Genomic DNA, 14,701 nt, shown 5'->3' with positions numbered 1-14,701 from the left:
TTATTGGCTTGTGCTCCGTGCCGCAGAACAACAGCGACGTCAGCAACACCACAGCTATATATGTCCCAGTCTTTTGTAGTGCATTGCCCGAATCCATAGCCATTGTATTCAGACATCCAGAATTGCTATCGTTACGGCCACCAACTAAGAAATGCCCCTCAGGCTGCACCTCCGAGCTGAGCGGTCTATGCCGCGCTGACTCGCCATCTTGCTGGAGGCAATGCTGCGAAACGCGGCGCGCTACGTCAATTTCGCAATGCGACCGAAGGAATTGTGACCCACATTGGAGCCTGCGCGCTGTCGGTATAATGTAGAAGCCGATCGAGATGGCACCAAGTACAAGGCATATGGCGGAGACGTAGTAGTAGCCGTCATGCTCGGTGACACACTCTCCGTTGATGTCCGCACAGTGCGCCTTGCCCGCGTCGCTGACACACTCGGCAGCTGTCATCTATGTCAGCAACATCAAACACGCAGCGCAAAATACCGTCCTACTTTTGAGTGTGAGCTCAGTCCCAGCCTCTTTCACCTTGCATGTCGCAACAGTGAAGAAGTCGACGCCCTTCAAGACAAAAAATCGTGGCCAAGTACCTCCCAGGTTGGAGAAAGTATTCAGCAACTGTCAGACCGTCAGCGAGAACATCGTGCGCAGAACATGGTACGACGCACGGTCATGTAAGTCCCGCCAATGAGGGGGTCCGATATCCGCGTGTGGAATGCAGAGATACCGGCGAACTGCAGAGTTCTGGGCACTACATGAGCAATGCAAACACATTTCCAGGTTCCGAATCGACTTACTCGCAGAAGCTTTGTGCCACGGTGTGCACTACCAGGAATACGAAGAAGCCGTAGCCTACTGGTGGCTTCGGGAACCAATATACAATCAACGTGCTTGATAACGCGAAACCAAGCCTGGGCCAGTAAGCCCATATCCATGGTCTGAGCGGTTTTTGGGGTGTACAGAGCCTCGCCGCTAGCCAACCCCCTAAGATCTGAAAGGGGAAATCTATGAGGACAGCGATTGCGAGGTCTTCACGACCGAGACCCTTCTCGACCATCTTCAGACGAGTGACAGCTTCGTTGGCTTGAAAGCCGATTTTCGCGAGAAGATGCACGATAAGCATCGTTTGAATGTCTAGTATATGATATGAAGGCTCGCAAACTCGTGAGGTATGTGGGGTGACCTAACATACTCGACAGTTTGCAAATTCCCCAAATGTTCTTGTAAACGACCTTTATGCTCATAGGTTCGTCGCTGTGGCTTTCTGGATCCTGGAGTGACTTTGGTATGAGCAGCAACTGAACGAAGGTTGTTCGGTAGCTTACCTCCTTCTTAAAGAAGAGGAGCCAAATAGTGACACAATAGCATATCACTGTCCAGAAACGTAGATATGTCGCGAGCTCGAGGCGGGGGATCCCCCATTTGTCACTGGAGGCGATTTATAAGCCGAGGCAAGCATAGAAAGGGTGAGACGGACCTGAAGTTTTGGCTATTGAGAGCCAGGAAGACAGTGAACGACGCAAAATATCCCGAGTTCAGGCCAATAGTTTGGCAGGTCGAAGCGTATGAGATGTTTTCCTGGGACAGAAGGGTGAGAGCCCAGCCTTCGGCCACGCGTCGGTCAAGTCAACATGAAGAACAAGAATGAATGCAGCTCACCATCCACAGCAATATCCTGGGTCGCAGAGAACAACACCAATGAGGTAAAGACAGCCGTCAACATGTAGACATTATCCGCTGGCTACGGGGAAACGTCAGCACGGGTCTCAGATTGAGGCAGGTGCTGCTCACGCTGTCCAACAGTGCTTGAACATTATAAGAGATATATAGCATCAAGGTGCCGATGATAGCTTGCATTGGAATGATCCATGACTTGCGACGGCCAACTGATGGGAAGTACTTTGAATCCACGAATGGTGACCACAAGAGCTTGAGGGAATAAGGGTAACTGGAGAGAGCAAACACGGCGAGTTGCGAATATGACAAATGTTCTCGGAGAAGGAATGGCACAGATCCGAGCGCAAGTCCCAACTAAGCCAGCGTCAGGATGCAGCTACAGGTGCATAGCCCCAATATATGAACGTACGGGAACGCCCTGAATGAGGTCTGGATAATGTGAGTAGGAGATTGCTTGATGCCCACAGTAATGAACACATACACAAGACGATCAGAAGCACGATTCCTCTCTTGTCCTTCGTACTCAATGCTCGCTGTTCGTGGCCGGGTACTTCTTCATCTTGAAGATCTGCTGCGGCCTCTCGTCGCTCCTCTTCCCCCAGTAACGACATCTGCACTTCGTCTATATCATCTTCCACGTATGCTTGTCCATTTCTAGGCAATTTCGACGCGGTCCGTGGCGTTCGAGGTGTAATATGTATTGAGTCCAACGTGGATGACATTGCTTGGGATGGATCGAGGGTCACCGGCATATCCGATGACGGTGCTGGCTCTTGCTTGGGCTTCCGACGCTGCCTCGTCGAACCTTTGGACTTGGACATCCAATGAGGCGTTTTAGCGACGTCTTCGTTCTGATGCCGGAGCCCGAAGAAGGAAAGTCGTAGGTTACGCGACCGTATCCTTGGATACTTATGCGAAGGCTCACGATTGGTGTATGCAGAGAAACGAGCGTCTTGATTTATTACCGTCACTTATTATGTAGGTATACCGCCAGACGGTGTAAACGTGGAAGCAGTTGCGGGCGACCGCCAGCAGCGGACTTCGCGTTTCTGAGCGGGGACAGGAAGGCAGTGCAAGAAGATGCGGGTCATGTGAGGTGATAATGGCGCTCACCTGACAAGGTCGCGTATGAACCTCTTTGAACCTAGACGTCGAAGACGACCCATTGCTATCCCAGTCATCATAGGAGTCATACCGGTGCACACTATATGGCCATCTCGGCAGCTTACCCCGCGTTACGGCAACAACCGCGACAGTTCGATAGAGAGCGGCGCCGCCAGGCGCCTAAGCAGCCAACTCGTCGAGAAGGGTTTAGTATATCGGATAATGAGTCTGAGACGGGCGGGTATGTATTGGATAATATCAAACGACAATTAATTTGATAGACGGATCAATAGTGGTCAGCCGGAGGTCATTGAGATATCGTCGGACACGGAAACCGAAAAGTACGCTGAGATCCTTGCAAGATGTCCAGAGTATTGCTACTGATGGGACTCAAGTGAACTACCTCAGGCCCCTAGAAGGACACACTCTTCGTGCGATGACGGGGCAGGCACTCGTATGCCCGGGACTTTCCCTCCTTCCGGAGAGCAGGTTTCAGAAGACGATATAGAGTGAGTTCAACACGCTCTTCGGCTCTCCTATGAATTCAAGCGAGAAATTAGTAGGTCTATATGCCGCTCTCCGAAGAAGGGTTCTCGTCCTGTCACGAGACCGCGCGTTATTCAGTCCTCTGATTCAGAGACGGAGATGGTTTCGACTCCCCTCATACCATCCAGGTACCGCGAGAACAATTGTAGTTAGGATGCACTGACGGAAATCGATACAGTGGGACAATTCGACCTTGTCAAAACGATACGGGCTTTGGAGCCGCCAATAAATCCACAACTTGCATGCCCGGAACCTTCCCGTCACCGTCAAAACACGCGTCAGACGATGAAGAGTATATGTAAGCTCTCCATTTACCTGCAATGTAACCCAGAGGATTGACCTCGTGGCCAGATCTCCTTGTACTTCTCCGACCAAGACAGGGCATTCAACATATTTGCGACGTGTGGTCCTATCTTCGGACTCGGAGCCCGAGCTCACACCTCCTGGTCTGTCACCCGCTACGAACCTCTCCAAGAGTGGACCGGGAGCGAGAGGGCGGGAGCCTATCAGACGACCCCTTCCGACAGATGTAATCGAAATTTCGGATAGCGACGATGATCTGGCGGGTGATCCAACGCAGGATGAACCCAATCGCACCCCATCTGCGAGACGAGAGACTACGGTGCCACGGCGCCGCATACCCGAGAAGACGCAGATTACTCGCGTACGCTCGCTGTACGCCAGTGACAGCGACGAGGGCTCGGCGAACAACTCTCGGCCTCCAAGGATGGACCAACACAATGCCACGGCTGAGCCAGGATTGAAGCAAAAGATTCCTAATGACATGTGCGCGGAGAAGGAGCCGTGGGATATCGATGACGGGTCCATCCTAGTTTTGTGCGTCTATTCAGCGAAAATCGTGTCCGTTTCTTTTCCTAACGTAGGCCTCACGATGCAGTGACGAACCTCGCGGGTCCCGCAAGCCTATCAGGCGACCGACTTCCCCACTTACAAAGATATCCACCAGCTCAAGGCCCGTATCTACGACTTTGACACCCCACAGCAGGGCGCTGTCGCTATACGAGTCGGACGAAGTGAGCACCGACGAAGACGTGCCCAAACTCTCAATCACCGGTGCCAACCCCACTTCAGTCCGTTTCCCGGGCGCAACCCATGTGGATATCACCGTCATCGATGCTCCCGCCGTTCCCTCCACACCGTCCCGCTCTCCGAAAAAGGGCTCAAGTAGTGCAGGACGGACACCAAAACGGATGTCGAAGAAAGCCGAAGCGGAAGCCAAGGCGGCTCGGCTTGCCACGTACGCCAATGACCTCTTCAGCGATCTGAACAGGTCAGTTTTCGACAACGGGCTACCGAAAGAGACAACTCTCGTTTGGAACAAAAGGCTGCTTAGTACGGCAGGGAAAGCCAGCTGGCATAGGCGAGTTTTCAGGCGTCTTGCACCATTCCTTCTCGACAACTAGGGCTTGTTTTGTCATCAGAGATAGATCAGGTAAAGAGACCACGAAGATCGAATTGGCTACAAAGGTCTTGGACTGCGAAGGTCGGTGTTGGCAACTTCGGTCTGCATTAGCTCATGAGCCTCCCTAGAGCGTATTCGCCATACCCTCGCCCACGAGATGTGTCATTTAGCTTCATGGACCATCAGCGGTCAGCCAAAAGAAGGGCATGGAAAGATATTCAAATCATGGTAAACCGACAAAATTATTTCGTGTTGCACAACATCGCTCACCATCCTGTTCAGGGCGGTGAAGGTAATGAGGAAGAGGCCGGAGATCGAAGTATCGGTATGTTTCCGGTAACTTGTGCTGCTCTTCCAATCAACTGACTGGATGCTTCTCTGTCAGACGCGGCACTCCTATGTGATCAGCCATCCATACGAATGGAGTAAGCCATAGTTTTCTCGATGAAAGCAGGCCAATTTAACGTCGTTGAACCTTACAGAATGCACCGAGTGTTCCAAGATGTCCGTGCAGATTCATTGATAGTTAGGAATATGACTAACCCTCAAGCACAGATATGGCCGGTTTGCCAAGACAATTGATGTCAACGTTCACAGTATGTTCGGTTCATCGCTGGCTGATTCATTGTTGCAGCGTGTTCTCATCCGCGCTTGTAGTGTGCGGCGCCTGCAAGAAGGGAAGGCTGGTCGCGATGTTCACCACGAGGACAACGAAGGCCGCGAAAGAGTCAGCGGTAAGCCGGATGGGTGCGGATCAGCCACGAGGTAAACGTCCATGTATCCGAAGTATACCAGCGTCATACTCAATCATGACTTTCAGACTCGCCTCGCCGTCCGGCCCAAATCTCGATGGAGTTCATTGGATTAGACTCCGATGATGAGTACGGTGCAGTCAACGATCTTCTGGAGGGCATGTCAGGGCTCCACCTTTCTGCTGTCGAAGAGAAGGAGTAATCCATCCACCGCGTGCGGGACACTCAGGAGCCCGTCCCAATCGCTTAAGAAACTCGTTGCCACTGTCTTACACAACCGCTGCAAGCGCTCTCAGAGAAGCTCGAAGATGCGTCCCCGTACGGATTTCGCATCATCGTCCGTGCGGCTGTTAAGACGTCCCCCCCTACGACCAGGTGCAACTTAATCCGCCGCGAAACGGTTACCCTTCAATTGATTTTCTTCTGTGTACCACTTTCGCTTCGAGCATCATTCGCGCTGTTCTCTTCTGCGTCGCCGTGGTATCCAAGGAAATATGTACCATTATGTGCGTTGACCTCGATACCGTTACGGCAGATTTTCTTGTTCTGCCCTGCGTCGTGCAAGGTAAATAGGCTAGAGTATTACCCGGCGCAGCACCGGAACATCCAGTTCCTGATCGGGCCTCGTATATCGTGGACATGGTCATCAAACAACTGCGAACCTGCGGACGACACTGCGGCGCTATTCGCTCCTGCTCTTTCCACCTTCAATGTATGTGTATGGAACTGGTATCGGGCTTGCGATCACCCGCGTATGCTCCTCCTGGATGATAGCAACCCCACCGCATCTGCTGCGGTCGCGTGTCACGGCCGGCGATATATGAGAAATTTCGAGGAGTATGATTAGGAAGGCTGTTGCGTCCGGAGGTACTCACTTGCCACCTGCGCCCATCTCAGACCCAAGGAACGACGGTCCTCGGAGAGCACGACAGCTATGCCTAAGGGAGGCAGACGACAGCAGCGAGGACCCCGCGGTGGCGCCGGATCCAAAGAACGCGCGTTTGACATACACGACGCTACGCGGATCGTGTATAGACGCCTCGGTGCGGGTTGATGACCTTGTTTCCTTTGCGCGCCTGACTGAACACTCCTATAGGCGTTTGGGACTTTTACGAGGAAAAGTCGTCATGGCGGTTAGCCCGCTTCCCCGGTTCCGTCCAACTGGAGAACCTCCTCGCAATGCAGCAAGACCTCCCGTACATATGGATCACCCTGAAGGAGATTCTGAGCTTGCGGAGGTGTTGGTACCTGTGTGCCATGTACGTTATCATCTCTGCCCTTTCGGCCTTGCTCCCTGCAACATCGCTATGGTACGGCCATCTTGAACCGCGCGCATTGGAGGTGCTCATCTGTGACGCGACGCAGGTACTCCGGACAACTGCTTAGCATCGTCCAGACGGCGGTAGAGACCCGCACCGTTGACCGCAAGCTCCTGTTCCGCATCGCCGCAGGACGTATCCTCTGCGCCATTGGCAAAGGTTTTCTGCACCACCTCCGCATGCGCGTCACCATCCCGCTGCAGTCCATCATCAAGCAGCACTACAGCGTCCACGTCTTCCACCACATGGCACGCCTCGACGTGCCCACCTTTGAGGACCCCGCGGTGTACAACCAATTCCGCACCGTCTGGCCCAAGCGTGGCAGCGTCGCGTTTGAGACGATGAAAACCCTCGTCGACGTCGGCAGCCAGGTCGTGCAATTTATATCCCAGTTCTCGGTGCTGATGAACGTGCTGAGGGACCAGCCGGACGCGATGCTCACTACCGTGCTCACGTTTATCCCCATCGCCATGGAGTTTGCGGCGTTCCCGTCGCTGTGGTCGCGGGGCGCGAGTGCGTAACCCCCCTGAACTCTTGACCGTCGTCCTGTAACTCACAGTCTCACATCAGCGTGGGCCGCCACCGTGCGGAACGAGCACTTTGTGCGAGCGACGGGCTTGAAGGCGCTCATCATGGAGCCATCGCATCGCAAAGAAATCGCCGCTACGGCCGACTTGCCAAACCACCTCAGCGCTGGTCAGTCGATTGCAATCGCTGGCGCTATACTGTCGAACTGCAACCTGACAATTATCCGCAGAGTACGAGGCAGCTGTCATCGCTGCTGGCCCTGATGCGGCCCCGTTCCATGAGACGCACCGAAACTGGATGATGATCTCGAACCACAAGCTGTTCTCGCTCCTGAAGGAGCCGTTTAGGGAGTTGCCGCAGGTGACGGTGCTCCTCGGCGAGAGTTGCGCACTATACTGATATCGGGCCCCTACCTTCCTCAGATCGTTTTCACGCTCCGCGCGGTGAAGCAGCCCGCCGAGATCCCCGTCTCGCTCGCGTCGCTCGAACTAGTCAAGCGCGCGGCGCACCAGTGCACGAACGCCATCGTGGACGTTTACATGCGCTCGGGCGGCATCGGCGAGAACCTGTCGTCTCTGCGCAAGCTGTATAACATCGAGAAGATCGCGAACAGGGTCGCGGACGGTAAGGTTCCTTTCCCGGAGGACCAGCAATCGATCCGAAACGGGATCTCGCTCGAGTTCAGGTCTGTCGCGGTATTTCTGCCCTCAACGCGCGGACTGGTTTCGATCTGAGCGGAAAATGGGGGGCACACAGAAACGTGTCGTTCAGGTATCCGGGGACGGAAAAGTGGGCTCTGCGCCACGTCTCGTTCAACATTCCCCAGGGTGGCCTATGCGTAAGCCTTTCCGCTTGTCTCAGGGGACAAGCGACTGACGGCCCGTCAGGTCATCGTGGGATCGAACGGCTCCGGCAAGTCCACCGTGTTGAAGCTGATCGCACGCTTGTACGACCCAGACGAGGGCGAAATATTACTTGGCGGGGTGGGCGTGAAAACCGTTCGCCTCGACGACCTGCGGCGTGCGCTGTCCGTGCTCTTCCAGGACTTTACCCATTTCCCTCTCCAGGTGCGGTCTTGCAGTCTTGCAGTCGTGGCCCACCTCGGAACCTAACCACACCCACCCGTGCACCGCAGATCAAGGACAACATCGGCCTCGGCGATCCGGAACACGCGACGGACGTCGAACGCATCCAGGAAGCAGCGCGGCTAGGCGGCGCGGACGAGGTGATCCGCGAGCTCCCGGACGGGCTCGACACCTGGCTCCGGCGTCCGGTCGCGGACGTGTACTCGAACATCCCGGAGGGCACGAAGACGCTGTTCGGCAAGACGGTCGACTTTGGCAGCGTGCGCGAGGCCGGGTCGCTGGACGACGTGACGAGCATTAACCTGAGCGGAGGTCAGCTGCAGCGGCTGGCGATGTACGTCGCGCATGGGATTCCCTCTCTTTGGTAACCGTTCGCCGGCCTGGGGTCGATGCTGATTAAGCGTTGTGTGGCTTTTCTTTTGTCTTTTCTTTGCAGTGCGCGGTCCTTCATGCGGTCTCTGCCGTCGTCGAAGACTGTAGGGCTGCTGCTTTTCGACGAGCCCAGCGCTGCGCTGGATCCGGTCGCAGAACATGGTTTGTCTCGATATGTTGCGCGCACCCCACCCGCCAATGACTTCTCACTACCGTGGCGACGCACAGACCTGTTCGAACGTCTGCGAGGACTGCGTGGTTCCAAGACGATGGTGTTCTCCACCCACCGGTTCGGCAACCTCACCCGCCACGCCGATCTCATCCTGTGCGTGTCTTTCTCCTCTTCACCACTTCGCGCTTCATCACGCTGCGTGTCGCTCATGGCGACAAAAAGGTACATGAACCATTCGGAAGTCAAGGAGGCTGGGAACCACGACCATCTGATGAAGCAGCAGGGAGAGTACGCGCGGAGCTGGGCTCTCCAGGCGAAGGCCTTTGTCGACTGAAATGTTGCTGTAGTATGTGCGTGTGAGTAACTACGAATAAGGACCTTCGTGGATATAGTAAAGGAAACGGAAATTGGCACCGAAGCGAACGAAGGGCGTCGCACTAAAGACCGAGTTGTCCCAAGCCCTCTCTCTCTCTCTCAATCACACTATGCTACGATTCCACCAACTGGGCGACCCCCGAGATATCATTCGACATCCAGGATCCCGCCTCGTTTCCATTTAGCAGCCAGCAAAAGCTAGCCCGCGAGCCGGTAGTAGTCAGTAATACATAGACGTGAATGCAAGTCATTCTCTCCGCGTGCGGTGGGTAATCCAGTGAATGCAATGCCCGTCCCCCGTCCCCGTCATATCATCCCATCACAGCCGCCCCCTCCACAAAAAAAAGACACGCGATCCGCTTCAGTACGCGCGGGCGAAGCGGGCCTTGGTGAAGCGTCCGCCCTTGCCGCGGCCCTGGCCCTGTTGCGCGCCCTTGCCCTGGAAGCCGCCCTTGGCAGCACCGGCAGCACCCTGCGCGCCCTTGGCACCGGCGGCAGCACCGGCGGCGGCACCAGCGGCACCAGCACCAGCGGCGGCGGCACCCGCGCCGGCCGCGTCGGTGGAGGCGGCGGCGGCGGCGGAGTCGGTGGCAGCGGCGGCGGCAGAGTCGGTGGCAGCAGCTGCTGCTGCGGAGTCGGTTGCGGCGGCGGCGGCAGCAGAGTCGGTTGCGGCGGCGGCGGCAGAGTCGGTTGCGGCGGCAGCAGCGTCGGCGGTCGAGTTGCCAGCGCCGTCGGTCACGGTAAACTTGATGTTTCGATAATCAACCGTCAGTCGATACGATCAATAAAAAAACCAAAAATGAAAAATTAACGCACGTAGGAGACGTCGTCGAGGGAACCGTGCTGGGCGACGGCGACGAGCGCCGGCTGGTGGTTCGCCGCCGAGTTGATGGACGAAACCTTGTAGAAGCCGGCGGGGAGGCCGCTGGTGACGTCGGCGGAGAGGACGCCGTTGGCGGCGGGGTCGTTGAGGCCCTTGAAGAACGCAAACTTGGTCGGGTCCGTGACGGTCGTCTGGTCGAGCGCGGAGAGCTGCTCGACGACGACGTGCGAGTGGCCGATGATCTGGCCCTGCGCGTTCACCTGCTGGGGCGCGGCAAAGTAGTTCTCCTCGGCGTTGACAAAGTTGCCGGTCTCGAGGTTGTTGATCGCCATCTGGATGGTGAAGGCCTGGTTGGCGGGCACGGAGCCGCCGTTGGGCGGGAAGACGAACTTGCAGGAGGGCATGACGGTCTGCGCGGCGATCTGGCCCATGGGGGCCGGGTTGCAGGAGCCGGTGGTGATCTGCTTGCCGTTGGTGATGGTCTGGCCGGCGCAGAAGTTGATAAAGTTGTTCGTGGACGTGAGGGACGCGACCTGGCCGGCGGCGGGGACATCCTGACCGTCGTTGGCGAAGCCGGTGGCGATGACGGACGGGTCGAGGGTGAGGGACGACTGGATGTCGCCCGTGTCGTTGGCAACGGCGGCACGGCGGATCGGGGTGGGCGTGACCGCGGCGCGGGCCACGAGGGGGAGGGCGGCGAGGAGGAAAGACTTGGAGAACATTTTTGTATGCGGCGGCTCGGGGGAAACGAAGGCTTGCTTCACGAAAAAGGAGGGCAACGAGAGCGAGTGAAGGATCCTACAAGCGCTATGATAAGATAAACCGGTCAGTTGGTCGAAGGTGAGGATAGCGAAAGGAGGACGGTACGGACAAATGAAAGTCGAAACAGCACAGCTGCTCGGCGAACCGAAGTGTGTGGGGTGGAAAGGGTCGGAGGAGGGAAGGGGGGTGAGGAACGGGAGCTGTGGGGCGCGCGCAGGTTTATATCCGAGGCAATCGCAGTTCTCATCAGGGACGGGCGCTGGGCTGGTGGTGTGTGGTCGCCATCTCGACGGGGCAGGAGCAGTAGTTTCGGCGCTGGGGTGATGTCTCTCAGAACGAGGGCACACAGAACCCGCGCCGGCTAGCAACTTTAGCTCGTACCCCCGCCCGCCAGCCAATCAGCGCCCAGATCCGGCGCACTCGGTCATCGCAGAAGCACGGCACCGCCATAAATAGGTGTGCACGAGAATAGATACAAGGGGGAGCGTCATCCCCCCCCCAGTCACGCGTCGCCGTCACCGTCACGCCGTCACGGCCGCGTCCCCGTCCGCACTGGGCAGAAGTGAGCGCGACGGTCGCGAAAGAAACAACAACCGACGGCAGAACTCACATTTGGCCTTGACGGTGCACATGAACGCCGCGAGCGTGTCCACCTCCTTCACGTGCGCGCCGCGGAAGTGCCGCTGCGCGAGCGACGCGAGCGCGACGTGCGTCTCGTGCCGGTCCGCGAGCACCGGCGCGCGCGCGAGCAGCAGCAGCGCCGCCGCCTCTTCGTCCGCCCGCGCCGCCGTCCGTCGCCGCGCGTGCTCCTTCGGGTCCCGACGCGGCCGGTTCGCCGCCGTCACCGCGGGGGCGGCGGGAGGCGGCGGCGAGTGCGCCCGGATCGCCGCGGCGGCGAGGTCCGGGTGCAGGAGGCAGATCGGCGGGAGCGGGTCTTCGGGCGCGAGAGGCGAGGGGTACACCCGCGGCACGATGTCGTAGTGCACCAGGTATCGGTACAGCGACTCGGTGGGCATGTCCGCAAAGTCGACCTTTCAAAAAGAGGGGTAAAAAAAAGGAGGGAAAAATATATGTACGTATATCAGCCGTTCCGTTGTAACTTTTGTGGGGAGAGGGCTCTCTCACCAGCGCCGTGACCTCTTCGGGGTCGACGTCGTGCGCCGGGCCCCGCCTTGAGCCGCTCGACGAGGCGAGGGGCAGGGCGGCGTCCACGACCCGCTTGCGCTTCTGGCGCGGCTCGCCCTCCGCGCGTTCCAGCGCCTGCCGCTTCGCCCCCGCGCTCAGCTGCCCCACGTACGGCGCGTCGTCGTTCGCCCCCCTCCTCCGCGCCGGATTCCGCGGCCGCGAGGCGGTCTGATGCGCGAGGGCGGCGGGGACGGGAGTGCTCGTGCCGTCGTTGCCGGCCGGTACCACGCCGTTCGATGGAGGCGCCATTTGCTGCTTTTTCCGTGTTTGTGTCTATTCGCAGAGGGGGACGAGATGTTGCGCTCGCTATAGGGACGGGTTCGCGAGGTTGGTGTGTGTGTCGCAATGGGATCGGTGGGTCGTGTCCGTCTCTCCCGCGGCCGGTGGCTGTGCCCAGTTGACGCTTCGGCCGATTCGCACGGGGTGGCTTCTAAGCGAATCGCATTTCTCCTACATTTATATTGTATACACGCCCTCGCCTCGCCTTCCTCCTTATTCTCCGTCTCATCTGCGGCTGCCATGTCGACGTTTGGCTCGCATTTCCGTGTGACGACGTACGGGGAGAGCCACTGCGCCTCGGTGGGAGCTATCATTGATGGTTGTCCGCCCGTAAGTAACCCGCGGTGCTCTTCACCCCAAATCACAACGCTACCTATATCCTTCTCATATCAGCCCACTGGACTGGTTATGTCCATCTTACCATCCGACTTCTTTGCCCCACCATCTCCATCTAATCAGCATGTCCGTGACCGGAGTGACTGACGGGCTTCGTCTCAGGGCTTGCTGCTCGCACAGGAGGACATTCAGGCCCAGCTGAACAGGCGCCGTCCCGGCCAGAGCGCGCTCACCACACCCGTCAGTTATACCCGTCCCATCCATCACGCTCCCAGCCTTTCTCTGACATGACCGCGATCGACCCCTCCATCTTCATCTCCTCCATCATCGGGACCGTATGTACACCGCCCCACGGCATCCCGTACCAATAAACCTCAACACGCCACCCAAAACATCTGATCTTCCACGTCTGCGTCTGCGTTTCCGGGTCTTTTGCTTACATACCCCTCCGGGTCTCAACAGCGCGACGAGAAGGACCTCGTCCACCTCCAATCCGGCGTCGAGCACGGCGTCACCCTCGGCACGCCCATCGCCCTCCTCGTCAAGAACGAGGACCAGCGCCCGCACGACTATTCCGAGACCGACCTCTACCCCCGCCCGTCCCACGCCGACTACACCTACCTCCAGAAGTACGGCGTCAAGGCCTCCTCCGGCGGTGGCCGTTCCAGCGCGCGCGAGACCATCGGTGCGTTTCAGCTGCCGCGTCTCCACCCGCCACCTTCGTCACGATCCACCCCCTTCCCTTCGATCCGTCTCCATCTCTCGCGGCGCATTCATCTCCGGCCTCGGTTGAGAAAACCCCACGAACTGACGCGTCCTCGTTTTTTCTTTTTTCTTCGCGTTCCAAAAAAAAAAAAAGGCCGAGTCGCCGCCGGCGCGATCGCCGAAAAGTACCTCAAAACGGTGTACGGCATCGAGATCGTCGCCTTCGTCTCCTCCGTCGGCAAGATCCACCTGCCCTACGTCGCCGCGCCCCCGTCCAACGCCGTTCCCGCCGATAACGATGACGCCGACCACGACGACGACGCGCACGACGCGCTCTCGCCCGAGTTCGTGCAGCTCCTCAACACCGTCACCCGCGCCGACGTCGACCGGCACCCGACGCGCTGCCCGCACCCCGAGACCGCCGAGCGCATGACCAAGGTACGCACCCCCCCTCCCCCCCCCATCCTCGCATAACCTCTCTCATCACACACACCCCTCGCCGCGGGACACCCAGCGCATCCTCCGCGCCAAAGACGCCCAAGACTCCATCGGCGGCACCGTCACCTGCGTCGTCCGCCGCGCGCCCGCCGGGCTCGGCGAGCCCGTCTTCGACAAGTTCGAAGCCCAGCTCGCGCGCGCGATGCTCTCCATCCCCGCCACCAAAGGGTTCGAGCTCGGCTCCGGCTTCCGCGGGACGGAGGTGCCCGGATCGCGCCACAACGACGCGTTCGTCGTCAGGCCCGACGGCTCCCTCGGCACGGCCACCAACTGGTCCGGCGGCGTCCAGGGCGGGATCACCAACGGCGAGCACATCTACTTCCGGTGCGCATCACCTTAGTCCCCCCCCTCTCTCCCTTCATCATTGTGTATATATATATACATATATGCTGACGGAGCGACGTTAGGGTCGGATTCAAGTCGCCCGCGACGATCACGCAGGCGCAGGCGACGGCGCAGTACGACGGCACGCCCGGCACGCTGGCCGCGCGCGGGCGACACGACCCCTGCGTCGTCCCGCGCGCGGTGCCCATCGTCGAGGCGATGGCGAGCCTCGTCGTCATGGACGCCCTCCTCGCGCAGAGCGCCCGCGCCGCCGCCGCCGCGCGCCTCCCGCCCGTCACCACGCTCCCGCCGACGATGGTGCTCCCCAAGCGCTCGCAGTAGTTCGACGGGGGGAACGGGGTTGGCTTCAACCGCCATCGAAACTGGGATCAAGTTGCGCGAGATTTTTTCTTTTTTTCCATCGTTCAACCGCCA

The 14,701-nt window shown here is 58.3% G+C and overlaps 6 protein-coding genes across 6 annotated transcripts; 3 read left to right on the top strand and 3 right to left on the bottom strand.

Moving 5' to 3' along the window:
• Nucleotides 1–70: 70 nt before the first annotated feature.
• Nucleotides 71–2,430, bottom strand: PUNSTDRAFT_78738 (MFS general substrate transporter; the record flags this gene model as incomplete). Its single annotated transcript, XM_007378099.1, has 12 exons — nucleotides 71–223; nucleotides 283–444; nucleotides 496–619; nucleotides 670–745; nucleotides 799–1,135; nucleotides 1,194–1,272; nucleotides 1,327–1,429; nucleotides 1,479–1,605; nucleotides 1,661–1,742; nucleotides 1,793–2,032; nucleotides 2,088–2,107; nucleotides 2,160–2,430. 12 exons carry the CDS (start codon nucleotides 2,428–2,430, stop codon nucleotides 186–188), a joined length of 1,659 nt encoding a protein of 552 aa, XP_007378161.1. The 3' UTR covers nucleotides 71–185.
• Nucleotides 2,431–4,452: 2,022 nt separating this feature from the next.
• On the top strand, nucleotides 4,453–5,629 carry PUNSTDRAFT_57472 (uncharacterized protein; the record flags this gene model as incomplete). The annotated part of the gene is made up of 8 exons (XM_007378098.1): nucleotides 4,453–4,723; nucleotides 4,773–4,832; nucleotides 4,880–4,979; nucleotides 5,034–5,076; nucleotides 5,137–5,176; nucleotides 5,234–5,255; nucleotides 5,307–5,347; nucleotides 5,409–5,629. Coding segments are annotated over 8 exons (798 nt in total), but the record flags the coding sequence as incomplete, so codon positions are not given.
• A 1,053-nt stretch (nucleotides 5,630–6,682) lies between these two features.
• PUNSTDRAFT_57382 (P-loop containing nucleoside triphosphate hydrolase protein) lies at nucleotides 6,683–9,313 on the top strand (the record flags this gene model as incomplete). Its single annotated transcript, XM_007378097.1, has 11 exons — nucleotides 6,683–6,813; nucleotides 6,869–7,335; nucleotides 7,393–7,518; nucleotides 7,580–7,710; nucleotides 7,773–8,035; nucleotides 8,107–8,188; nucleotides 8,238–8,417; nucleotides 8,486–8,769; nucleotides 8,872–8,969; nucleotides 9,036–9,132; nucleotides 9,202–9,313. 11 exons carry the CDS (start codon nucleotides 6,683–6,685, stop codon nucleotides 9,311–9,313), a joined length of 1,971 nt encoding a protein of 656 aa, XP_007378159.1.
• Nucleotides 9,314–9,715: 402 nt separating this feature from the next.
• Nucleotides 9,716–10,899, bottom strand: PUNSTDRAFT_58640 (uncharacterized protein; the record flags this gene model as incomplete). The annotated part of the gene is made up of 2 exons (XM_007378096.1): nucleotides 9,716–10,099; nucleotides 10,171–10,899. The coding sequence occupies 2 exons, from the start codon at nucleotides 10,897–10,899 to the stop codon at nucleotides 9,716–9,718; spliced, it is 1,113 nt and encodes a 370-aa protein (XP_007378158.1).
• Nucleotides 10,900–11,468: 569 nt separating this feature from the next.
• Nucleotides 11,469–12,373, bottom strand: PUNSTDRAFT_128927 (uncharacterized protein; the record flags this gene model as incomplete). The annotated part of the gene is made up of 3 exons (XM_007378095.1): nucleotides 11,469–11,491; nucleotides 11,550–11,970; nucleotides 12,065–12,373. 3 exons carry the CDS (start codon nucleotides 12,371–12,373, stop codon nucleotides 11,469–11,471), a joined length of 753 nt encoding a protein of 250 aa, XP_007378157.1.
• Nucleotides 12,374–12,643: 270 nt separating this feature from the next.
• Nucleotides 12,644–14,608, top strand: PUNSTDRAFT_56453 (chorismate synthase; the record flags this gene model as incomplete). The annotated part of the gene is made up of 6 exons (XM_007378094.1): nucleotides 12,644–12,733; nucleotides 12,902–12,979; nucleotides 13,202–13,424; nucleotides 13,599–13,882; nucleotides 13,959–14,266; nucleotides 14,350–14,608. 6 exons carry the CDS (start codon nucleotides 12,644–12,646, stop codon nucleotides 14,606–14,608), a joined length of 1,242 nt encoding a protein of 413 aa, XP_007378156.1.
• Nucleotides 14,609–14,701: the final 93 nt, after the last annotated feature.

The sequence above is a fragment of the Punctularia strigosozonata genome (genome assembly GCF_000264995.1).
Source record: "Punctularia strigosozonata HHB-11173 SS5 unplaced genomic scaffold PUNSTscaffold_1, whole genome shotgun sequence".
NCBI classification, from domain to species: Eukaryota; Fungi; Basidiomycota; class Agaricomycetes; order Corticiales; family Punctulariaceae; genus Punctularia; species Punctularia strigosozonata.
The sequence above is the reverse complement of the archived record's forward strand: the minus strand, read 5'-3'. Positions and strand labels throughout refer to the sequence as shown.